General features: G+C 34.3%; 1 protein-coding gene across 9 annotated transcripts in view; it reads right to left on the bottom strand.

The window, feature by feature from the left end:
* LOC128236678 (neuron navigator 2-like) overlaps positions 1–27,881 on the bottom strand; it is a 188,774-nt gene that overhangs the window by 76,726 nt on the left and 84,167 nt on the right. For 8 of the 9 annotated variants that reach the window (XM_052951710.1, XM_052951709.1, XM_052951704.1 and 5 more), the window contains 4 exons: positions 16,406–16,478; positions 15,289–15,475; positions 4,272–4,429; positions 381–2,916 (listed from right to left, as the gene is read on the bottom strand). In XM_052951710.1, coding sequence (XP_052807670.1) covers positions 381–2,916; positions 4,272–4,429; positions 15,289–15,475; positions 16,406–16,478 — 2,954 coding nt within the window. Of the gene's footprint in view, positions 1–380; positions 2,917–4,271; positions 4,430–11,083; positions 11,256–15,288; positions 15,476–16,405; positions 16,479–27,881 lie in introns of those variants that run through there. The other variant, XM_052951713.1, reaches the window with a different exon arrangement.

Raw genomic sequence — 27,881 nt, 5'->3', positions numbered from 1 at the left:
CAGAAAATACTAGACATTCTATAGCTAGTCATTTTATAACGACAACAGCACTCCTTACTACATAACTTAATAGAATCTTGAATAAAAGAAATACAATACTTATCTTTTAAATGACAAAGTTATGGTTATACGTAGCAAGAAAATTACGAGTACAGTTCATATACCTTGAAAACAATTCATGGAATTTATTACTTATAAAACACAAAACAAATGTCAAACTATCTGAAACAGGAACCCAAACTTTCATCAAATACAGTTATTTACAATGTAATTTAGAGTAATTTAAATTCAGCAATGTCAGAGTTTCCCTAGCATATAATTTTTTATCACCTCTATTATGCTTTATTCAAGTGATCCTAATCTAGTTCAATCATTCTTACCTGTCCTCATCGCCTAAGTTGTTGTTTTTCTGCATACACTCCTTGACCGCCTGCATGCCTTCTCTGAACCTCTGCTGCAGACGACGAGCGTACAATGAAGCCCCACCTTCTGACATGTAACCAGACGACATGTCATCACCGCGGTTACCTTTTAGAATATCCCCGTCGGACATGTATCCGGATATATAGTCATAGGTGTCATAGTCTGAACTGTATTCATCATACGATACATTTCCTGAACCACTTGAAATGGTACGCTTTATTGAACCAGAGTAGAACTTATTTGCCTCCATTAGAGACCGGTTTACACCCATTCTATTTGGCGTGATTCCGGTCATTGCGTAACATTGATTCTGGGCCATTGCGATCGGTATGGGCTTGCCTGGAGATGCATATGGACTCCGCATATATCCTTGGGCATAGTGCATTGACCTGTTGATTGGTTCCATGGGTTTAATGTCTAACGTTTCACCTGAATCTGCAATAAATGTAGTCTTTTTATCAGTATCTTTATTTATATCTTTAAGATCATTATCTTTATTGTCCTTATTAATAACATCAGTGCGTACATCTTTGTCAAAGGTTGTTTCTTTCTTTTCGCCATGGTGAGGTTGAACAATGGCCACATTGTTTGCACGCTGGTTTGTCTGAGAGCCGAGTTTGATTCCGAGTCTCGGGGAATTTGTTGCACTTGTGTTGATTATGACACTGTCGTTGGAAGAACTACTTGTACTGTGTGTATTGTCTGGTGATTCCTGTGCTTGTGACTTTGGTGTCAGCAGATTTGGTGAAGATGGCAACTGATTGGTCGGTTGCTGGTTGTTTGCTGCAACCTGATTGGTTGCCTTCATTGCATTAGTAGACTGTGCAATATTTTGCTGATTGTTGACTGTGGTTCTGGTAGATGGTGGGGGCTCAGTCTTGGGAAGAGGAGGTGGCTGTGCAGACCTGTTGTGCATTATGGGAACATTCGGCTGAACAGCCTGGTCTGACCTCGACACACTCGGCGAGCTACAAGTGGGCTTCACAACATTCACCGACTGAGATGAAATGAGATAAGAATGACTAACATTTCCTGATTGGTTGCTTATTGCAGTTTGAGCTTGGTTGTTTGGTTTTACAAAATGTCCTTCTCCGACACATTCAACTTTTCCGTCTGTATACTCAATCTCCGTATACCTGGGCTTGGAAGAGGTAGAGGTAGAATTGTCCTGTGGTGATTTAGGCCCTTGAGACTGTGATGAAGATGGTGTGTGTTTAGCTTGCTGTCTAGTGAGGCTATTAGTGGAGATTTGGCTGCCATTACGATGGGGTGGCACAGGTGGTGCTGAAGTTGTTGGCGGATTGGAAGTAGATTTTTGCTGTTGCTGCTGCTGTTGCTGCTGCTGTTGTTGATGCAGCTGAAGCTGCTGTTGTAGTTGCTGCTGTTGCAATATCTGTTGTTGTTGCTGCATTATCTGTTGTTGCTGGGAAGAAGAAGCATGTGATGATTTAGACTTTCTTGGCAGACTGGTCATCCCCTGTGTCTGTCCATTAGCCTGAGGTATACCAGTCTGAGTAGGGGTTTGACTGGGTTGGCTGTCTTTGGAAGATCCTGTTCCCCTCATTTTCTCCTCTCTCCCTCCCTTGGATAGCTTGCTAGAAGACTGAGAAGATTTTGGAATGGAGTTGTTGGAAGTGGGTATGGCACTACCAGGGGTTGGAATGGAGCTTCCAGCAGGGAGGGTAGCACCGGAGTAAGATGGGATTTGTGATCCGGATGAAGAACTCGTGAGAGATAGTGTGGATGAAGATTTTTGAGATTTTCCCGACTTTGGAATCAGGCTTCCTCCCTTTGATGGTTTTCCGAGAGTCTGTGACCCTTGTTGGAAACGGTGGTGTTGGCCATCGGCAGATCGCTGAGACTTCCCGCTCAATTTTTTCCCATGTGCTGACACAGGGAGAGAGGATACAGGAGTAGCCGGGAGGGAGCTACTGTAGTGGGAGGGGGAAGCCTGCCGGGACTGTTGTTGACCTATGGTTAGACTGCCAGGGTTCTCACGCTTGGAAGAACTTGTCCCACCCACTACGGGGCGGGCTTTGGAAAACTTGGGACTGTCAGGATCATTTGTACTTGTGGCACTGCTGCTGGGACCTGCGTCAGCTGAACTGGAACTACGAGCACTTATCGATGAGGATGTATCACTACGTGAGCTAGTACTTAGTGTACTTGTACTTGCACTGCTTGTCCCTGTGCTTCCACCTTTGGAACTACTTTTTCCAGCACTTTTTGCCTTTGGTTTCTCTTTTGTGTTAAATAACTTGAACTTTTCTAACATAGATGAATTCTGTTTACTCCCAGGGATTCCCGACTTCTGTTGAGAGTTTGGGGTAGGGGTTGAGCACTGAGCGTTTCTATTCTGGGCCTTATCGGGAGTTGCAGATTGGCTTCGAGCAGGTAGGCCCCTTCCACCAGGGATTGGTATTCCTGTGCTCGGTGGTGAGGTGGCTCGTTGAGCAGAGGATCCAGGGTCTGATATACTATTTACATCGACTCCTGAAAATACAGAAAATGTTTATATTATAAATTGTATAACATGTTTGCAATAAGCAATACAAACTGGTATCAGCTTAAAGTAACAATCTAATCCATAAATATTATAGGTACTGGCTCAAAGTAACAATCTACTCGATATATATAATATGGAGTGGCTCAAAGAAACAATCCAGCCCATTAATATAAATATGTAGTGGCTGAAAGTAACAATCCAGCCCCTAAATATGTAGTGGCTTAAAGTAACAATCCAGCCCACAAATAGTTAGTGGCTGAAAGTAACAATCCAGCCCACAAATAGTTAGTGGCTGAAAGTAACAATCCAGCCCATAAATAGTTAGTGCATGGCTGAAAGTAACAATCCAGCCCATAAATAGAAGTAGGCAGTGGGGCAAAATAACCAACTAGTCCTTAAATAGAAATAGGCAGTGGGGCAAAGTAACAATCTAGTCCATAAAAAGAAATACGTACAACAATTTGGTCAAAATTAATACTTCAATTCAAGCCCTTCACTCCTAAAATGGTTTTTTTGGGATTGCTCAAAGCTTTTTAACAGAAGAATTCATGCCAGGCAAAAGTGTAAGTTTTGGACCTGTTCATTCAAAAGTCTGATTTCAATGACTGTTATAATTGTTTTTTGTAATAAAAAGATGCATGACAATATCAGGCCATAAAGAGACTTAAGTCTGTCAATTTCTTGAATGTGTCCTCATAAAATCATACATTGGTTTTAAGCCACTTTTTGATAACAATATTTCAGCTTCTTACTAAATATTACTAAATATTGATAATCACTTGAATTTTAACCATCCATCACAAATCTGGCAGACCATGATGGCATTAGAGATGAATCAATAATTCACACATTCAATACTTCCAGAGTATACCGCAGAACATGAGTCATTGATACATTTAACTTATTATTCCCAGAGCAGTTAACTTTTCTCACCATTTCTTCTCATTAAGTATTGATGTTGCAGAGCATAAAGCCATTATGCAACTTGTAAATGGCGCTTGTAGCCGGAATTAAATCACTGTTTCTTGCTGAACGGAAACATAAAATGCAGGATGTGTTGCGTTAATGACAATTTTCAGATACAGGACATTCAATGCTTCCATATATCTACACAGTATGACATGGTCGTTCTTTTCTTGCATAGTTTACACTTAAACTTTCTTAGTCATGCAACATATAAACAAAGGGAGGCAATCAAATTGTTCACAATCAACCTGATTATCTCCCTCAAATCACTTTTTTTAGATAATAGGAAATAAATGCAGCTCATTTTTTTTCTTGGTTTGCATCAGCATTATCTCCCTTGGCATATCATTATTTTATTTCATGGGATTTAAATAACCTGATTGTGCTGGTTGACCATTTGGAAGCTGTGAGGGCTGCTTGATCTTTGTTCCCTGACCTTGACCTTTACTACGTCCTTGACCGGTGTCCTTGGAGGCCGGGTGGGAGATGGTCGGGCATTTAGAACCTTGTGGTCTACTATTGTACGAGGGAAGCCTGAAAAGAGAAGAATATTTTGAAACATTTGAAAGCAGAGAGAAGTGGAAATGATATGATTTGATTATATTATGAAGAATTCTGACAGCAATGTTTTATATTAAAAGGCACCATTGATTCAATATACAAACTTGAAAAGAAATCATTAGAACCCCTCTCTGAGAGCATTTGATATACAGATATTGTTTGAATGTGTATCAGAATTCATAATGTCATTCCTATTTTGTTGAATAAGTTAAAACAGAGTTACAGACCACTTCTATTGGTTTAGCATGTACATTGCACATTTTTTCATTCTTTATTTTGGTACATGATTATTTATTCTATAGAATATAAAGTTAGAAAGATTGGCGGATGCTGGGCAACTATTCTTAGTTGATTCCTTTACTTAGATAATAAATCTAACTTGAAAAGCAATCAATTTCATGTCACATAACATTTTCTAATTTTCTGATCATTTTAATTCTAATATTCCCTAAAGCAGTACAAATCTATTAAAATGGTCCCTGGAAATTTAGATTACATGTATTAGTTGAAACAAGACAATATAAATGAAATTACCGCATGTGAATTATAACAAGAAATGATGCATTTCGCAAGAAATATTCAATTATTTTCCCGTATATCACATTGTAAAAAACTGTTTTGGAGATGCAGTAAGTTATTTTCAGACATTTTTGCAGACTTGCGGGGAGTGTAATAAATGTCAATAAGCACATTTCTTAGAACTGTCCATTTATATCCATATAGATTCACCACGGGCAATTATATATTTCTAAACACGAAGCAAGCTTAACTCCTAACAAGTCACGCAGGCGATCCCTAGATATATTTCTTGAGAGAGTTTGATAGTTAATTAAAGTTCCATCCATACAACATATAGCAGTGGTTTTCCTGTTTCTTACTGTGTTGACATATGCATAATGTTTATCACAATATAAGTACATTATACTTATTATGTTGTATGTTGTATATATATCATTTGTTTATTGAAAAGAATCATGTAACTTAACAATGTAAAATCTTTGGTCTTCTAAACAATTAAAGTGATACTCATATTTAAAATCAATTTAACAAACATAAATTTTGAGTGATAAACCTTCAACTACTTAATAAATAATGCATTATTTTATTGAAAAATATCAATTATTGATATCAAGATCGTAGCTGTGTATTTAATAATTGAAAATGCACTAATATTAAATGACTGGCAGGCCCTAAAAGATTTAAGGAGATTAAACGATCAATACATAAGGTTGAAATACTGTGTTTTCTGAACCTTTTTTTTAAATTAAACACAGTATCCTTCTTAAAAACCATGCATTGTTTTCAATATATTTACTCATCTTTTTCCGTAAATTAAAACAATTGTATTAATTGTGGTACATCTTATTTGGGAGTTAGAGTGCATCTTTAAGTCGGCAGGTTGTTTTTGTTACTTTATGGAAATTTGATGGTTGTGTCACCTGCTTAATGGCTTAATTTTTGACTGTCAGAGGTATTCTATTTCATTAAAGGTGAATCTGTCCGGCGATAACAGTGTTGGAGGTGTGAGTCTGAACTGTCTCCTCGAACTCAGTCTTCGGGTGGCAAAACATTCAATTTTTATTTTATCATGAACTGTATAGATATTTGGTTCGATGAAACTTTACCGGGGCTAGCTAAGAACAAGGTGGTCCCAAAATCAGCAAATACATTCTTTTTACAAAACAAGCCTAGAATTGTCTATGTGTATTTTTAGCATGTGAATTTTCTGACAATTTTCTTTTTTTCTTCCGATTGTTTCATCCGGTGTTTAGTACTTTAATTAACTACCATACTTACATTATAATAAAAATAAATGAAAATGAGTGTTTTAGAAAACAGAAAAAAATGAGCACAATCACACAGAAAGTGGAAGTAAAAGATTGATTATCAACGCATTGTTCGTGCGAAAGCTAGCACAATTGTAAACTGAAAATACTCATGATTGATCGAATTAAAATTTGTATTTATCAGCAAAGAATCATGTTTAATACATTCTTTTTTATTTCTCTATAATAATATACGAAAAATGATTTTAGAAAAAAACATTATATGTGATATATTCTATGCAGTTTTCATCATGTTAATCAATGTTAATCAATTATATTTTATTCTTGAAAATTAAAAGTCCTTAAATGCAGTAATTTCTCAGAATACAATCAAAGATTGCATTTTAAGAATGTAGTGCAAATCTTGGACTTTTGTTTTAAGACTACAATTAAAAACTAAAAATTAAACAAACTTTGTAATAATATTAATTTAGAACAATTCTGCTTTGAAACTTAATGCAGCTTAGTCAGCAAACAAATAATCAATACATAAAAATGTTCATTGTTGTCAGAGAATGCCATATCTACGTTAAATCTCCTCCCAAGAAAAACAGGGGATAAAATTGAGTTGGTGCTGTGACAAAATACAATTACATTACTCTCTAGAATTACACAATTATTTCTGTTTTCCCTCGATAGCCGGTAATTTCAACGCTCGGATCAACACTGCTATTTTGTTGTTGCCGTAGATTCGTTTCCTAGTGTGTATTGCCTTCCCGCGAAAACTTTTCATGACAATAGTAAATGATATTTTTTTTATTTACGCTGGGCTTTATATGATGAATTCATATAAATTATTTATTATCATCATCATGGAACTGTATATAGGAATATGTAAATGTTCAGGGAACTCAGAGAAGAGTTCAACAAGAGCTGTCACAGGAATGTGACAATTGCCCCAGATTTGTCCTCGTGAGAGTGATCAACAATTGACCCCTTAAACTTGCCACATGCCTTCCCATGCTTCTGTACATTTCTGTGAAGTTTGATCAAAATTCAAATAAAATTGAGTACCTTACAGCTGAGACGCTATTGCAACAAACGGACATACTCATAAACGTATGAATATACAAACACTGCACCTATTATAGGCCTTCGTTTGGGGGCACACAAATAAAAACTCATAATAATATTAAACAAACTGGTATGCCTTTTAATCTAATTAATTCACTACAACTGAGTAAATGAAACAAAACAAACCGTCTTAATGCTAACCATGACTTTATTAATGTATGTATCTTAAGTGATTGTTATATACTGCTTACATACATATAAATGCGTATAAATGGTTAAATTAATTTCATGACACAAACAATTGCAAAAAGTTAAAATGAAACGTTCACCATGAAGTTGTTTTGTAAGATTTATTGTCCTTTTATCATTAGCGCTAATGTAACACTTTCCGTTTCAATCATCTATCATGTTGTATTGTAACGGCAGTGACTCAAGGCACGTAATCCTTCAGTCGCTGTTTGTTATCTTTATTCTTCTATATGTGTAGCGTGAATTAAACAAGGGCACTGCATGCACATGCCAAGAGCTTGTTAAATTTTCCTCAGTCAAAAATCAAAGACCATAACTTTACAATCATTAAAACCAGAGTTAACTACCTTGCTATACCTTTTAAACCATGGATATTGAGTCTTAAGCAGCTTTAGAATTCAGCATACATTTACAGCCAATGAAATTGCAGATCATGACATGCTGTTTTTTGCAATCATTAAGTACTAGGCTTAATCATTAAGAATTTCAACTTTCGCGGGTGTTTAAAAGTCCCACTGCCACTTATCCGATACACAATACCTACATCAGATTATGCGTTGACAATGTGTCAGCCAATGAGGATGTATTTTTGAATCAGTTAGATGACATGAATTAAAATCTTAATGATTAAGAAGGGTTCATTCGCAATGCTCAATCCGCCCATTCTAAATCATTAAAATTTTAATTCATGTCATCTCACTATTACAAAATCAAAATGTGCATCAGTAAAAATGCTCCCTGTAGATAAATGTCTTGCTTGTACATACAAATGTTCAGCTTTCATCTTGTGAACAGGTTTTACTATTCCTATCAAATTCGTGATAAGGTGTTATCATAGCAATTCACATTATGGACATAATGTTGTCTCATGTCACAGCATTGTAATACTCCCCTATCAAAGCAGACACCCTTTACTTCAGATAATGAAAGATAAAACCTAAAATATACAAAATTGTCTACTGTACTTCTCAATTTAAGCTAATGATGATGTAATTATTTCAAGTGAATGTGTGTGCATTTGTTTTATAGATGGTTTGTTCTCTTCTCAAAATAATTAATATTTTGTAACATGCCCAAACTAAGAGGGGATTTAAGCATATTACATTAGTTTAGTTTCATCTTATATTCTACGATGGAGAAACCATATATTACAACTGTATATTAACCTCTGTCAGTTGCACGGGTTACGCAAAAGTGTGAACCTGTGCTGTGGAGGAAACTGAATTTCCCAGGGGAAACCAACTTGTCTGGCTTGGTGACACTAAAATCCAAACTGCATGCGCCTTGGTGAGAAATGACTGCCCCAAAACCAGACAATCAAGCTTCTTATTGTGCAATCATTATAACACAACAACAAGCATAAACCATGGTTTTTGGATGTCCATGCAATAAGATAACTGAATATATAATACAAGTGTATTTCAAACATAGTTTCTGTCAAATACATCAGAAATCATAGACAAAGGAATGTCCCCTATGTATGACAACATTCTGCTGAATTTCTCCCTAGAGAAATAAATATAATCTAGTCTTTTGTCTATACTCTGTCTAGGCTTATAAATTATTGAGCAATAATACATCATTTTTTATGGGTGTCTTTCACATAAGACAAAACTGGAGCAGTATTTAGGGTAATAAAATTCCTCACGAAATTGTTGGTTTCAAAAAACAGTGCTGGAATATAACATTTTTGTGGTGTTTATGTGAACCATTCTAAAAAAAATTATAATATATAACAAGCGTTTAATGCTGCAACATAATTAAGCGGGCTTGATGCATCAAAGCCTGTACGTGCAATAAAGATCTGTAAACATTAGCTTTAGTAAAAAACCAGTTCCTTTCAGTGACAGAACTCCTGGACTTTATCTGCATTTTTTTGTTATTCTAATGCAAGATTTGTGTCCTCTTATTTTACAGTATCTGAATCACATTGTCCATTCTGAACATTGAATTTGAGTGATCATTAAAAAAGATAAACAATCAAAACAATAAGAGTTGCTTATGACTAAGGTATTTACATCACTCGGAGCTTTTCCCATTTTTCCATTACATTAACATTGATGAATTAATGATTGTTATACATATCAGTTATTTCAGTGAATGTTACCTCAAGGAAGGTGAACTCATCCATTACACTTCAATAACCATAATCTCTGTACCTTCTGACATATCTCCATCAAATATGCGGGTGGTTATCGTTGTAATAAAGATAAATTTACCTATAACCCAAGTTTATTATTATATAATACAAATGATTACGAGTTACTTGTATCATATCTTGTAATCAAGGAACATATCAATTAACAGTAATCTGTGTAGAAAATTATACAATTACAAACATTATCTTGTTAACTTAGCTTTTTCATTTCATATTTATTAGAATTCAAAATAAATGGACATGAACTGAGTTTTAAGTGTATATCAGAGAGACAAACAGACAGAGTTGAGTTGAGTTGAGTTGAGTTGGGTTGAAGAACATAATCTGTATTCAAGCATTCTTCCCTCTTCTAATACCATACCATTTACAGCTTATATTGTCATTAATTAAAGCCTTAATATCATAATGCGAAATGACATTAAATATTCATTCACTAAGCATAATACAAATATTTATTCAAAGCTTGTTATTTATTTGTGAAGGAGAACTTCACATGAAGTATGCTTTGTATTTTTAAAGCTGTTTATTCAGCTGTTAACAATCTTCACCCATGCTAGTTCATTGATTTCCCCATAAATCTTGCCTAATTTCATCATAAAAACACTTACCATTTTAAACATTAATCCAGCAAATGTGTTTTAAATAAAAATCTAGAGAGTTAATAAGAAATCAGGAAAAAATGACTTTCAAAAAGAAGTGAAACTTTCAAGTTTGTAATGAATTTTGGAGGGCTCAAATTCAATACACTAAAATTTAATTAGTGATCAATTAAAGATATGTCATGCAGTTAGGGCCTTAGGAACTATTTTGTTTGAAACAAAACCGATCTCAGTGCATTGAACAACAATAAAAACACCATTAAAGTTATTGATATAACAATGAATGTCATCTGCTTAGTTTCAATTATTTTTGTTGGTTCACATAACATTACCTTAAAAATGACACTAATCTAACAAAAATCTTAGATGACAAATGCTGTAACGTTTATGTGACGATCACCTGCCTTTTTAAAGATCATAACATGCTGCTTTTTGGGATCAAAACTAGAAGTCAATAGTTCAGTTTAACCACAGAAGTGGAGGATTTATACAACACTGACTTCCGATTTGTGAAATTTAACAAAAGACCTGACTCAACCCACACCAAGAGTTTTCAGTTCAATATACATGACTGAAAGCCACATGTTAAATTTCAAAAATTCAAAAACATGTTATTAACTATTTTTTCCTTTTTTTAAAATTTAGCACAGAAATACAACAACATCATATTTCTAAATGGTATTTTTATCTTTTTCAAAAAAATAATTTCATTTTAGCAATTTTTAATCTTTTAATTTATTTGCTGATTGAATTAGATTTAAATTTAAAATTAATAGACTACCTGCTTTTCTGCATGTTTGCCACAGTTTTTCTAAACGTTGATAATAGAGGGCTAACACCTCCATTGGTTGTATTCCCGTTCATGATTTTTAAATGTTACGAAAATTTCACTTCACAGTATCCTCCAACATAATTAAGCACCTTTGAAATGACAAATGAACACTGGACGGTTTACATGTCACCGTGATTCAAAAGTCCCGAAAACCACACTGAAAGATGACAATAACAAAACATTGAAAACCGGGTCTCATAAGCCGGTAAATGACTAAACATGTAGGATTTCATTACTGATACCCTATTTAAATTAGCTTAAGCAAGATAAACTATCGTGCATCTAAATAAAACAATCAGCTGTATGTTCATTGGACTATGAAGCCATAATAAAATGCAAATCATCCTCAAAGTTTATGGCTTTGTCTTATATACATATTAATGTGTATCTCAAGTATAACTGACTGCGCTTATAGAAGCTTTTAATTCTGTTAAATTGTGTTCTTAAGCCTGCTTTGATGTGCGATAAGGAGGGAGCCATTGTTTTGAAAACTGAAGGCCAACAATGACGTTCAGACTTTCACCTTTTAAGGTCACGCACATTTGTTTTGCCACCTTGACTGCTGAGTGGATGGCTTAATATTAAAGAATGTTGATAGATGATTGAGATAAATGAATAGTAAACTCAAAATTGATGATAAGGCTTTAATTTCAATCAATTGTTTAAAGATTTTTTATTTAAAAGTAGATTTAACAAAATGCCACTTCTTAAAAATTACCATTAACAAGGAACAATGTCATTTTATTTTTTATAAAATTTCATTTTTTTTCGCTTTTTATTTAAAGCTGCACTCTCACAGATATACCATTTTAACAACTTTTTTATCTTTTATCTTGGAAACAGCAAATTTTTTATGTAAATATTTTCAAACCAATGATTTAAGATTGCTGAGAAAAAAACAGATCGTAGATTTTCATATTTCCGATCGTTTTTTAACTTCAATATAAAAATCTGTGATTTCATTTTTTGTCAGCTGTCTAAAATCACTGCTATCCATGCCATATCACAAACTTTGCCTCGTTCCATGACAAAATATAAAAAAGTTGTCAAAATGTTCAATCTGTGAGAGTGCAGCTTTAAGTTGTATAGGAAAGTCTTCTCTTTTTTCCAAGGTGGAGTTTGCGGTGGAATTCATTCACATTGTTCATTAAGCGGACTCCTATAGAAAAAAATTATAAATCATACTTTAAAGATATGGTATAGACATTAGTTTACCAAAACTTTTTACTCACAAAAACTTGAGTATGGGTTAAATTTACCAAATATTTTCATATTTTATTTCCAAAACCTTCCTTAAATATGAAATAAATTTGCAAAATAATGATTTTTTTTCATAAATAAATTAGTTTTATATTTCCATAGTTCACAACATAAGATAATCGACACTTTCGCCACCTGTCACTTTATGGCATGATGTAATCTTAAATATCTGCAGAACATCTTTACAACCCTACATGGGGCTCAAGTGCAACTGTAAGTCTGCAGGACATGTAAATTACTTCGTATGGATGGTAATTAGCGGGCGTAAATCAGTCCAACAACATAAGTAACGTCTTCCATCACCCGCTGAGCAGCCATGTCCCATTTATTCACAAGCAACAGTGTTATATATTGTTATGGGTTTAAATATATTTTTATTTTTTTGTAGCTTTTTGTACATCTTACCTTTGAACCTTTTTTGTCAATATATTTTTCAATAAGGACATTTGTCCATTTAGTGAACATGAACAGAGTGTTATTTTTCTAATAAACAAACATTTTAAATTTAGATAAAAATCTTCTTTGAATCATTTAACCTTTTATTCAAGATCTTATAGAAAAAACTAACATTGATTTGCATGTTATTTCTTTTTCTGTAAGAGGATCAGTTTTTTTGTCTTCTCGGAAATACCTTGTACGTCAACTTTGTGTATTGTGTGTTGGGTGTTTAAGCATGTTTTAACATTCCTTTCTTTTTTTCCAAGTGAAGTACCTACATTTTATTTACATTTTTTATCTGGTTAGCACAGCTGGGTTAACAGAATTTTATTTTATTCTTTCTAACATAATAACGTAATTGTGCAAGGTCAAGGTCTTGGATATTTTAGTTTATCGTTTGCATGATGCGCTTGCAGCATTATGATTTTATATCAGTCTGCATTATGCTGTTGTTTATGGCCCTTTAAGGAAAAGTTAAGTATTTGATTCCAGACATATTTATGTGCGACATATTTCATGTGTCCAGACATGCTTTTTTCTTTATTATCTTGGATCAGTTTACCATAAACAGTTGCCAATCATGGTAACTTAGGTGTACTGGTAAGAGTCATTTGCAGAATTAACATCCATGGAAACCTTATAATGATTATGGTTTATACCGAATTTTAAGATATATAATACGCAGAATATGATTCCCAATACTGCCTGCATACTATTGTTAGTCTTTAGGGACTTGGAATAAATTGTTTAGATTTTTTCCCGATATACTATACATTGTATTAAAGCTGCATTCTCACAGATTGACCGATTTTACATCTTTTTCATATTTTGTCTCAGAATCAGCTGATTTTAGTATCAGTGTTTTCAAATCAGTCATATACAATAACACACAATAGAACTGTTTACAGATCTCAGTTGTTTAGAACACTGCCAAATTTTCCTTTTTCTTTAAGTATTGGTAGCGTTTTTAGCCATAAAACATTAATTTTGGATCGTAAATTTTAAAAACTGCAATCTGATCAGCAGTCTTATATCATCAGTTTTCAGACATTGACACAAAATCTGTCTCATTCCAAGACAAAAAATTAAAAAGTTGTGAAAAGGGTCAACCTGTGAGCAGCTTTAGCACCCATTCTCCCACTGCTTATTACCTACAGTAAAATTTTTAATTATACACCAACATGTGACTTGTGGTACTATTATTTCCAAGATCTCGCTGACATTTTCTGTAATTAGGCTAACAATGAATGCTCGGATCAATACTGGCCAATTAAGGCTACTTTGTTTGGGTTCTGTAGGTTTAATAAAGGTCAAGACCACAAGAAATTGTGATAATTACGACTTTCTTACACCAACAGAAAAACCAAAGACAAAAGCTAATTCAGCATTTGTTTACTGAAAGAAAACAGCTCTAGTTTTTGTGAACTTGCCATTTTCTCCATAATAAATTGCTGCAGTTAATAACAGAACCAAAGGCCTTTAACACTTAAGTTTTCTCAGATTTTACACCAGTTTTTTACAATGTTCTTTAACCTTTTCAAATGATATTATGCACATACATGTCTGTTCTGTACCACACTAGCAACACCCCTGAATTCATTCTGGTAGTCTTCAATTACAAATCTACAAAAATTTATATAGAAATGACTCTTTTTCCTGTCCTTCATACTTCAACTTTTATCTTGTTTTTAAAGTCTGTTGCTACTTAATGTAATTTAAAGATTAAATCTGTAAGCTCATTAAATGAAGCTTTAAATTTATTCTAAAAATGAAACAGGATATTTTCAGCTGAATTCTTTAAGCCAATTGTTGAACTTCCCAAGCATCCTTCTTAAAACTATCAGGAGGTTCTTAAAAGCCTCTGGTCAATATTTACATACGCCTCGCGAAATTGTCACCTAATCCGATACGACAACATCAACAAGCAATCAGCCAGGCTTTAATCAAATGCCATTATCTGAGTCAGGACCATTTCCATCTGACTAATAAGCCTCGTAGAACGCTTTTAGATATCAGAATTAGCCACTCATGGTAACGGCTGACGTACGTTATAATATGTTTTCACCGTATAAGTCTTCAAAGTTCACTAGAAGCCTTATTAAGTCAATAGCTGGTAATTGTCTGGAACGAGAAAGCTTTGTGGTTTTCATTAATAGATGTAATAAATTATTCTTGTGCTTATATGTTCTTGAATTTCATTTATATTTCTTGAAATCAGTTTTTTATTGGTTACGTGCAATGAACTTTTTAGACCTAGTATAGTTTTCCTTGGCTTGGTGCAAAAATGTAACCTCTACTATAGATAACAGACAACAGTTTTGTACTAAGCCTAAGTATATGCCTTAGATGCCAACTTTGTAAAAAAAAACACACACAGAAAACTCAAAAATCAGATGAGCCCGTTTAAAAAATATATATAAAACAATTACAGAGTGGTAACACCATTATTTTCACACCTAGATTGGTTGTCCTCTGCTGAAGTGCCTCCCTTGCCAGTGTGGTTCTCAGTTGTCTCCCCTGCAAGATGGCGCTGCTGCTGTTGTTGAGTCTTCTGCTGTTGTTGCTGGGACTTTTGCTGTTGTTTGTGTCGGGAAAGACTGAAGAATAGGCCTAAAATTGCCTTCAGGTTGCCGTCTCGGATATCTGTCAATGAATATTTTTAATTACTCAAATTGTAAGTTGTGTCATAAAACTCACAATAGCACTTCTATGCTGCAATCTATTGAGGGCTGCAATGGGAAGTTATCCCAGGTTGATTTAATATGCCATTCTTGCCATGAAAATCAGTGCAGGTTTTGCAATACTGTCTTGAATCATTTCAGTATAATTTCCCTGCATGCTGAATTGATATAAAGGATAAAATATATTAAATCAATCTTAAGCTTCACTTCAAATTATCATGCATTAAGTTTAAAATTATACAAACACATTCATTGAAGATTGATTGAAAAACTGTAATACAACAACTGTGAATGCACCTGCTTTCTCCGACAACAAGGCTATGACAAATCCCCCAATATTTTTCTTAAAAAAATCAACAACAGACAAGTAAAAGTGCTTAACCTACGTCCCTGTAGTCACTTATCCTGATGGTGATTACCTTGATGATGTTGGCTGCCATGTTTATTTGCGCAGTATGTCAACAACACTGCAGCAGCCCACAACACACCTAAAGGCTATGACAATACCTCAGTCTTTTACTTCAAAAATATGACAAACTAAAAAGTAGGTATAAAGCAAACCTTCTGTTACAACAGTTACTCCCCTTTGGCAGGGATTCCCTCACTGTTGACTGCCACGTTGAATTGCAAGATGACAACAACCACACTGCAGTAGACAAAGCTATGATAATGCTCCAACTGTTCTCTTCAAAATAAACGGACAGGCCAAAATGATAACCTACCATTCCCTGGTGGTGAATTGTTCCATGTTGGCCAGAGATGAAATGATTTACACGATGACACATACCTCACTGCTGCAGACAACAAAAAAGTTATGAAGATACCTCTGATCTTTTTTCTTCAAATATCAGACAAGCTAAAAAGCTTACCTACCGTTCCTGGAGTTACTTACCCTTGGCGGTGATTCCCTCGATGTTGACTCCCAGATTGACAAGGAACGTCAAGCAAGTGTTGATGTTCTCAATCTGAAAATACAAAAAAAAATAGTTGCTCAAATTTTGCTGACTATATAATGCATGTTCGCTGTTCAGTTCAATAGTGAAATGGAATTTTCATTCAACAATTCAACCATTTTTTCACATGGTGAACAGTGAAGTGTTACCGAGATTGGTACTAAATTGCTATGCACAATATTTTGTAACACCAAATTAACTTATAGAAAATATGTTTCACATAGAGAATGATGATTTTTTGGGGAAAATAGTTCATTGTCTTTTACGGGGTAAAGGGATTAAAAAAATGGTGTGTGTGTGTGTGTGTGGGGGGGGGGGGGGGGGGTTCAGATTTCCAAAATGTTCAACATATTTCTTTTTCTGAGAAGTGTTTGATCATATGGTGCCTGTACATGTATACAGTCACAGTCTGTAAGACTTCCTCTCCGTACAGAAAATAACCCACATAAATAACCAGAATATCATTAATCTACAACTAGAAAAAGTCAATCTCTTGATCCGTTGCTGAGTACATTGACTCAGAGCCACATTGAAGCATTCATCTTCGGAAGAACTTCAGAAAAATCCAGCAAATCGATCACATAATGTCTCCTTAAACTCCATAATAATGCTGATATAACTTCCAGAAAAATATATTATTCACAAAAGAAAAAAAATATCTCTGATTTTAAAACCTTATAATGCTCTTTATAATCAATACAGTTCTAAAACAGAAGACTGTAACAAACACTTTGAACAACACACTCAAAACACATAGATCTGTAAAACAGCAGGGTTCTCAATAAGTTCCTGTTGCATAAAACAGTAAAGTAACTGTCTCAAAAAGTTAAGAAACAGACCAGCTAGTACTTAATATTCACTTATTTTTCCAAATTTGAACCAACCAAATTGCCATTGGAACGTATTGAAATGGAATTTGCATTCAACAACTCAACAACTTTTTCATATGGTGTACAGTGTAGCGTTATTGAGACTGATCTATAATATTTGCTTATATAATGCACAATATTTTATTTTGGTGACATCATGTTAACTAAGTAACATTGTTATTTTTCAACTTTGAACAAATTTGAACCAGCCCAATTGCCATTGAACAGTGTCTATTTTGACTGGCATCCGGTTCTTATTGAGAACACTAAAAACATAGATTTTCTTTTTTCCAAGAAAACAAAGCACATCAGTATCTTGCGACAGTACATACAATGGTTCAATATACATAGATACCTAAGTATTCAAATTATATTTTGGAGATTGACAGAATATGTGTGTGTGGGTGCTGCGTCCGAGAATGTGTAACTATGTGTGCTTAAATAGACAAATAAAAAAGCATAGAATGGTTATTAATTGCCTTATTTTAAGATTTGAATATATGTATTGATTTGTACTCTATGTGAGAAATAAATGAGAATTCTTTATTATTCAAATCTTCCAGACAATATATTCCCCCTTTGCAATAAATTTCACCTTGTTCACAATTGTCTATGTTGTAAACTATGTTGGTATATCGATATAGGAATCCTAAATGATGCTCCGTGTCACTTCGGTCTGGAGCTAATGACAAAGAGAATGACATGAGAATCTCCTGAGAGACTTAATTCCCAAAATACTTAACACCTGTCAGGATTTAATGTAATACTGTTCATGTCAAATAAGGATATTTCTGTATTATTGTCATTTATGTCACCGTTTCTAAGTAAATAATTAGAAATACTAGTCAGAGACTCGGAAAAATCTCAGTATTATTCAACACATATTAAATCTGTATGTCACTACTATTGTTTTCTGAAACCGCATTATGTTAGTAGCATGTGTTGAGTGCCGCCTTTTATATATTGATGTTCATATAAGATTTTTTATGATATTTGCAAATGAATCAATACCATATGCTTTTTCAAGATCCTACTGTATTTTCTAAAGAAATTATTCCAGAAAGAATTTAACAGCTGATTTGTTCTTATGTTTAAGAAAATGCATTGAATTGTTAATGCAATTGATTATGATGTCATTTCTAGAATAGAAATGTTGTGTCAAAGCTAAGTGACACTTTGTTGGTTAAAACTTTAATAGAAACAATGTGAACAATGCATTATCACATGGAACCAATCAAAGGAATATTATTATAGGACACTTTAGGATTTTACTGTATTACATCCACCATTAGAGTACTTTCATGAATTAAAAAGTTCAAATTTGAAACCAGTGACATCATCTTAATTTGATCACTAATGTAATCTTTTCTTTGAAACACAACCCTAAAAAGTGAAGACACCCAATACCATCTGTGACAATCCAGACAACTCAATCCATCTCACTAATCTGTTATATTTGACAGAACACATTTAGCTCCCTTTGTTTCATTAAAACCATTTACACTTACTCTGAAAATCAGTTTTTAAAGCCAATTATTTGGGTTTCTTTTCACTTTTGCATCTTACTGACAAAGTTTTTGTTTTGAACTTCAACTCGACCCAATATAAAACTAGTGAATTATCATGGGACACATAATAGGAAATAAATACAAATTGTCATGGCAACAGATGTTTTTAATCTAGTTATTCTGATGTCCTTGTTCTTTTCTCTTTGTTAAAAAATGAAAATAGACGTCATGTAAAAATAATGGGAGACAGTGTATTGATTTTTGGTCAAATGTTGCCATTTAAAAATCATAAATACCTACTTTTTCTTGGAAAACCAGTGCCATGTTTGAACTTGAATGATCTGATTGCCAGTAATGACCCACTGAATGCAGTTTAATGAAACAATAAAACCAGCATAATCCTTCTACGGATATTGATCCACAAAAAAAAAACAGATGAAAAAAAGAGTTGAATTGAAAGATTTCATCTTTCTAAATTGGCCAATTTTTACTAACAACATGTTTTCATGTCAAACACTCATTGAAGATATTACTATTAGATTAAAGCATACTAACTCTGTGATTAACAAATCTCAGATTGATTGAATAAGCAGTTTCAAGTTCAAGTTCTGTAGAAGATTAATTCTAATAACAACGTAAGTGACAATAGCTAATAGTAATTAACTTATAAGTAAAAATATTTTGCCTGAAAGTTAAAATAAACAAGAGATGATCTCAAGCAATTAAGCTTGTCAGTTTTTTTTCTCAGCTGATCAATGGGCATAAAGTCTAGAAATATAATGATATATCAAGATTATAATTGAGACTTTCATTGTCTTTGCCAACATAAAACAGAATCACTGGTTTTGGGCGAAGATTAGAGGTTATGCCCATGCTCAGTTTCAGCCTCTCCAAAGACGGAAATGACATCAGGGCTATGACATTATAAATATACCATGAACTCTGTCTTCGAAAAAACCAGAAAGAGATTAAAAATTGGCAAAACACTCAAACTCTTTTTTTTTTTATATCAAGCGCTTTATTTCTGAGAGTGGCTATTGATTATACATTTTTTGCAGGCGTTGGTCTTTATTTGACAAAGAAATTGTTGGCTGTTCACAATATTACAGATGGCTATCGGACATGAATTATCCATCAGAACATGAAAAATATGCCTTATCATTTGCGATCAGGAAAGTTTTATTAAATTTGTCAATTTGATTAACAGTTTGCCGGAAAAAAACGATCAGGCTCACAGTGGGGGTAAATTATGATGTGAAATAAAAAAATGACAGGATTTTGCTGTAATTAAATACACAGTTTAGGACTTAAAAACTACATTTAAACTTAATTGTGCTGCAGTCAGATTAAATCACTAAAAAAAAACTACATAAGAACTTGATAACCTACACTGTGGACACTCTCAGAAATTCTGTCTAATATCAAAAATGACAAAATATATGAAATTTGACCAACACTTTATGCCGAAAATAAAAAAAAATAATTTTTTATCCCAATTAATCATCATTCTTTTTATCCGTAAAAATCAATAATTCATAAAATATTGATTCATTAAATTCTATATGCTTCAACTACAGCAAGGTAGCAAGCAACATCAACCTCATCATGAAGTGAGAATGAACTCTCCAATTTCCTTAATTAAACTGGGGCATTGTTAAAGAAATCCCTAGTTTGCAGATTGCTAGAGGACGAGAAGTAGCTGACATTGTGTGATGCCTTTGAGGCGTGCAGTGATGCCGAGGTGATCAATGATCACTCATTGATTGATGCAGCACAATCAGTGATCTAATCTTTACCAAGCTCCTTCAGATCACACAGAGAACATTGTCATAGAGATGGTAGAATTTATTGCTTAGGCCATGAAATAAAGTAAGTGTCTACAGTAACTTGATTAATTTGAGATTCTATTTCTCAGTTCCATCATCTTAGCACTAAAATACAGCATGCTGACAACTGTCATTCTATTTTCCATGCTCACAGCTAGCCTTATATTTTCCCATTGAATCTAAAAATGCTTTAACTATATTCTAGATAATTGCAATAGCTAAATCCTCAAAATAACTGCTTCACATTGCCTTCCAACAAACAAAGAAATATCATAAGATGACCTACTAGTCTTACCTCCTGTACATTAAAGCTATAAGAATACAGAAAGTTGTTGGCAACAGAACTTCCAAATGTCCAAAAGTCCCTCATCACCTGAGTTGGGTAAATGCCAATCATACATTAGAATTATATATAAGGGTCTAGCCTGCAGGGCCTAACTTGAAAGCAGCCAGTAGGGGCCTCTTGTCTGGTCCAAGGCTTGATTTAACTCTATGACACCCCATGTAAGAATTGAGGGGCTAGAAAGGTGCCAGGACCTACTGATCAGGTACAGTATAGCACAGGGAATGGTGGTCTCTATAATAAGGGCCTCTATTATGAATGCCCTAGCTGTTGGCTGATTGATTTACCACCATTAGACCCCAATAAAAACATTGTAAGGCCTGTCTCAGGTTTGATTTACAGATTTAGACCCTATGTAGGGCCGGCTTAATTGACAAGCCGTACCTCCCTTGGTGCCAATTTCCCTAATTGCTGAGCTTTTACAGGCTTTCCACTCATGTCAAATGCCTGTTAAAAGTCCATGTTAAGGCATGGTTCCTTAGAAATATATCATTTTGTCATGATATGGTATTAGTGTATTTGTCAGTCATTTGCATACACAACCAAATCCAAATGGTGCTTTGTTAAAGGCTGTCAGAGAAAACATCCATTACCATAGAGTCCCTGTCCAGAAATATTTATGGAATGCAAGTTGATGCCTACCAGTCATGACAATGGTTTTATAAACCTATTCCAAGAAACCAGAAATCATGACTATTAAAGGTTATAGACCACTGAATGAATTTTCTATATATTCTATAGAAAATTTCCAGATTTTCACGCAAAAAGCACTGATTTCTTGTGTTTCACAGCCCCCAACATCATAATTATATGGGATGAAATATCCTCTTTTGAACTTAGATATTAACTTTAGAATTTTTTTTATAAAGTACACCTTAAGATAACAGCATGGCTCACTAAAGGCCAGTAAGCCTAAGCTGAGCTAAGAATATTTAACCCCAACTTTCCTTGCAAGAAGCCTGCCAACAAAGACCATGCAATGTCTATAAACATCTATCTCTTCCTAGAATGATTGACCGGATCCCATATTAGTTTCCAACAGTTGCTTACTCCACGATGACAAAACATCTGAACATCTCAGTCTGTTTAAACAATCTGTACAACAAATCCTGACTTATACACCTATATGATTGTTTATTGGCCATATTAAGTCCCTTGCACTGATTTACACCCCACTGGTCACTTTTCTGCCCGCAGGGAAATCAATGACAAATTGAGTCGACTTCCAGATAAACTGAGGGAAACAGAGCCAAAAAATGATGCCAAATAGATCTATCTGAAAAGATAATTCTTATTGTCAGCTACCATAATGGAATTGTTATCAAGATGAATATTTCTTAGAAAAGGCAAATCACTGAAACACTTCCCAAGAGCTGAATATTATTTTGGTCGCTAAATTAAAGCTCATTCGAGGACACTGTATTCAAATATATCAAGCTAGATGGAATAGAGAAACAAAAATCCAAAAATTTCAGATATTCTTTACTTGAATGAGGATTAAATTATGAAGATCTGACTGCACCTGATGACGCTGGCATATTTTACTTCTCACTAACGTCACCCAAGAGGTTGTGGGTTTGAACCCCAACGGGGGAAGGTTCTCATGGTCTCACCATGGACACCAGTTATATTTGTTTCTACTAGTGATGTTCCGATGATCCATCATAATAAAAAAATAATTGGTTCAGACTGGGCATGAAATCGGCAACCACCGATTGTGTTTGGTCATAATCGATCATTGATTCAACCAGTGTGTTGTTTTTAGACTATCTGCGCATGCGCGCAGGTAGTCTTAAGACCGCAAAATCCAAAGACCTACTGCTATTCATGTTGTTTTAACCCATTTTTTGTCTCAATGCGCTCTATGTTTAGCAGAATGACGTCGTTATCATAAAAATAGATTATAGAGTATGAGTTCTTGCTTGTTCTGCTATTTCCGCGCTGTGTTTCTGAATTCCGGCGTTTTATTTTTAGCAGAATATAACTATTTATAGATCGTTATATTTATCAGATATGACAGTGGGTCAAAATAATAGATGCTCTGGTAGGAAGGTAACATACTGATATTCACTCTGAGTTCAGCCAAAGATGTTCTAGAAATTATTACCGACCACAAGTGTACCATCGCCTGCAAGGTTTGTTATTATAACCTGGTGTGACCATGAAGCAGGCTTATTTGTAAGTGTGTATTTCTGATATTACTTTTATGAGATAAGAAACAAAAATGATTGTCTAAAAGTCAAAATAGTTGTATCCCAGGTTTCGCGTTGCTAATGCTTCGAATACTATGATTTGCCTGCTATACAATAACAATATTCATTCTATGATTTTTAGGTGTATACTTTTCTAATAAGATGTTTACATTTTTTGCGTAAAAGCTTCGTTCCAGTGTATTCTTAACATAGGTTTTGGACATTAGGCTTTCAATTTATTCTAACACACATGCCCTGATACGACAGTGAGTCATGCATACGTTTGATGAAGCAAAGTAGTTCGGATTTAACCTGTAAAACACCCAAAGAGTGCGAAGCATTCATAACAGCACTAGTATTATTTCTACACAGATACTTACATAAAACATAAATAACATTTCTTTATCAATAATACTTAAAAAGGCACAATCATATTCCCATTCTTAGAACAGACAATTTCCGATAATCTAAAATTAGTTTCAACTACATTAACTGACTGATTTTCTAAAAAAAGTTTCTACATACATTAACTGACCACATGTTTGTCCTCACCGCCGGAAAACGGCCATCTGATAAGCTCTGCATTTTGATAGGAATTATTGCTTAAGTTATTCTAAAATCATTTTCCTTAAACAATTAAAATGTGTATGTTCATAAAAACTTGCCTAACGTATGATATCTAATCAAAGCACCGAAAATCTTTAGAGGCGATTGAAAGGGGCATGCATTGAAACTTTAAATACATGGGGATACGTCGACTGAAGTGATAAGCTGTGCATCTTGAATAGAATTATTGCTGAAGTTGTTTGTAAAAAATGATTTTCCTTATACAAAACGTGGGAATGCTATATTTGATGTTTTGTAGTTTCCTATCGTATGAAATCTAATCTAAGCAACGAAAAACATTTAGAAACGATTGAAAGGGGCATGCATTGTAACTTTAAATACATTGGGATGGGGGATTACGACGATTGAAGTGCATTTATATAAACAAAATGACACAAGACGCCAACAAATAGATATAGATATGTTTGTTTACTCGCCCAGTGTGGGCACAAGCGCTCTTGGCCTTCGGCACATTTTTCACTTTTATCTATGTGCCCTTCACCCATTCCCATAGTTAAAAAAAATTGGCAACTCTCACATATTTGCCCGCAGATAGTCTTTCAGCGCCTCGCGCTTTGATTCTTCTTTCCTATTGTTACTTGCATTCAGTTTAATATCCACCAATATTCACCTTTCAGTCCATTTATACATACGGAATTGTATAATGTGTTATCATTAACAATACCGCTAAAAGCAACAACAACACTAAATAACAAAATACACATAACATACACATATGTACGGATAACTAGGTATTGTACAAGAATAAAACTACAATTAAGGTATTGTCAAAAACCGATTGTACTTTCCATAATCGGTTACTTCAGTTGAACCGATTATCGATAGTCAAACTTAAACCGAATCTCAACACTTAAGTTTTTAGCCAGTGTGATTTAAATAAGCTTACTGTGGTCTTCAAAATCAAGCTAAAATAAATTGGCATAAAATAAACTGAGCTTCTTGTTGATCAATTCTTGAAATTAGGACTGTTGAATTGTGATTGAGAGATGACAAACCAATTTTGAGACATCTTCAGGTGTTGTATCCTTGAAGTAAAGTATGAGTTATTATGCAATCAGAATTCAACCATTACATAAATATACTGATAATGGAAAGCCTCATTGTAAAAGTGCATTGTTATTTTTTTGGTTTTCATTTAATCAATACCTCTTAAGCAAATGTTGCCGGAGTAATTAAAGTGTTTACTTTCAAGTGCTGCAACTGGTTTCTCACGTTTTCTAAAAGTCCATCATGGATTTTCCATGAAAGCCTGTAAGACAACACCAACAATTGCTGTGTTTGCACTATGAAATATTCAAGAACACCTTCATCATTCCTCAGTGTTGTGTGCAATGCCGTAAATGTTGGAAATTAGGATTTGAAGAGATCCAAAATTAATCCAAGCTTCTCTTTCCACAATTAAGTCGGCCCGGGTTAGCTCAATCAAACTAGAGCGTTGGACTGTGAATCAGACAACCCGAGTTTGATTTCCGGGCGGAGCAGCTCACTTCTGTTGCGATTGATTATGAAATCCCTTCTAAGACCACTGAACCACGTACTGCCCCTGGCATGTACAGAAGTTGTCAGTTCCTTGCAGAGGTGAAGGCACCTAGTACTGGTTAACCACCAGATAGTCTGCCCAGGATAGGTGTCTGCCCAGGATAGGTGTGCGGTACATGTAGTTACAATGAACTGTCACTCTGGGACCCTTCAATGTGCTCAAGCCGGGACCCGGAGTAAAAACTACTAACACCACCACCCACCCACTATAATCAAAGTAGTTTTAGCTTTTCTTTCCAAAGCAAGTATTATATATAATTATAGGTCTTTTTTTCTAGTTTTTCTTAACCCATAATTAAGCAAAGTTAAATCTGAACTTTCCTTACACATAAAAGTGATTAAGCAATCAGAGTGTTTTTACATATACAAGTAAAGTTAAGTCTCAGAATTTCTTTTCCTTACAAGTAAACAAGTGATCGTGTCAGCATTTTTCTTCCCAAAATAAGTCAAGTAGCCTGAATTTTTCCCTACCTATACCAGTAGTTCAAGCCTTAAAGCTACCCATTTATAATTCAAGTAAACTTTGCTTTTCTTACATGTGTACCTGCCTGTATAAATGAAGAAGTCCAAGATTTATTCACCAATAAATGTAAAGAATTCAGTGCACATTTCTTACCCATATAAGTAAAAAATATGTCACAGATTTTCTTATCCAAATAGGTAACTGTGTGGTGATGTTGTTGTGCAGTCAGAGACTAATTACCTGAACTGTTGTCTGCTACATAAATAATTAAACAAGTGCACTTACATTGTATAGTTAGTTGATGCTACTGGATTTAGTTTACCAAGAACAGAATGTCCCAATGTAAGTATATATTTACCTATTTTTAAATGTTAAAACACTTCAAACATAACACATTAAACACAAGTCTTTAGAAATAGACGCCACCATCTTATTACATCCAGATTTTCATCTATTAGACTCAGAAAGCATGATATTCAACATAAAATTATTATAGTTCTGACTTTCAGTGGCATTTTCATGAAAGGGAATTTCCCATAATTGATTTAGGCAATGGCTCACAAGGCAAGAATGTTCTCATGCTTTTAACCTTTAACCTCCAGAAGGGCAACTTTGTGTAATGTTTCCCCAGGGGTGGGGGAGTGTGTTAGACCCCCTGAGGGAACAGATGGCAGAGGAGCTACCACGATCCATAAAACACCAATAAACACACAGTAAAATCTCCCTGCTATTTCACAAAGCTTGACTTTTGAGGAGTATCTGCCTTTAGGACCTTAACATGTTTAATGTGTTCCAAAACATTGCAGATTCATTACTTTCAATTATCACTGGCATTTCTTGCTTTCATTTCAAGTCATTAACTCAGGCGAACATTTAACACCATGTGCACATTTTTTCCTTTGGAAAGCATTTTTAAATCTCCTTTGCCTTTCGTTTTGGCCAGATTAATTAAGGCTTTGCTTAAAGCTTTTTTTGCTGAGGAAAAATTTAATGACATTGCACAATAGTTTCACTACTGAAGAAATGTAAAAGATGTTATTCCTTCAAATGTGTATACTTAACACTTAACATCTATTTCTCCAACTGCATCCATTTACTGGAATCATACACGCTGGAATTAACTGAGGAATAATAAAAATCCTGATTTTCCAAGGGATATAATCCTGAAAAAAATCCATTTCTGTCTATAATAAAATTCACACAGTAAGTCACCTATGAAAAAAGCAACATCCTCTGAGAATTAATCATAGGATCCTCCTGCGGGAATTAATCATACGATCCTAAGTCCATACTTTGGAATTCACATAAACACAATTTCCACAAGCATTATGAAAAAATAAATTCTCTTATAAACAGCGCTAAATTCATTCTATATTGAAGTAACAATCCTGTTACCCCAAGAGACAGCAATAATTACACACATAACCAAAGACTAAACAGTGAAACCTCTTATACCTACAACTTTATCCAAACCTATTCTTAGAAAGTTTGGAAAGATCTTGGAATATTCAGAATGACCAGTTGTTCTTGAACAGACTGACCAGTGGTCAATGAGATAAGATGAGAGAAGGAGAAAGCAAACAAAGAGATACCACTGACACCATGGCCAGACTTTTATCAGGAAAGGCCAGATTGACAATGGAACTGTCAGTAGATGCATGAATTAGTCCAGTATCTTATGCAGAAAACATTTTCAAGTCTTTTTTTGGGAAAATTTCAGGGCTAAAGATGACCTCTGAGAAAATGTGTTCAGCTTCTTAATTTTCATTGAATCAGATAATCATGAGTTAAAAGTAATTTAATTACTATGTTTTAGAAAAACACACCATTTTGCATGCCAACATGACCTCATATTGGAAATGGCGATTAATCTCTATAAAGCATATATATCATAATGCCTGGGTTTATCACAACAATTAACCCTGTAATACAGTGAAACATCAACTTTTACTGTTTGTTTGCAGAACAAAATTAGCATTATATCATTCATGGTTTCTTGATTTCTGACTTTTTCTGACAAGCTAGATTCTTTCTCAAAAACAACAACT

This window comes from Mya arenaria, chromosome 6 (genome assembly GCF_026914265.1).
Source record: "Mya arenaria isolate MELC-2E11 chromosome 6, ASM2691426v1".
Classification (NCBI taxonomy): Eukaryota; Metazoa; Mollusca; class Bivalvia; order Myida; family Myidae; genus Mya; species Mya arenaria.
The sequence above is the reverse complement of the archived record's forward strand: the minus strand, read 5'-3'. Positions and strand labels throughout refer to the sequence as shown.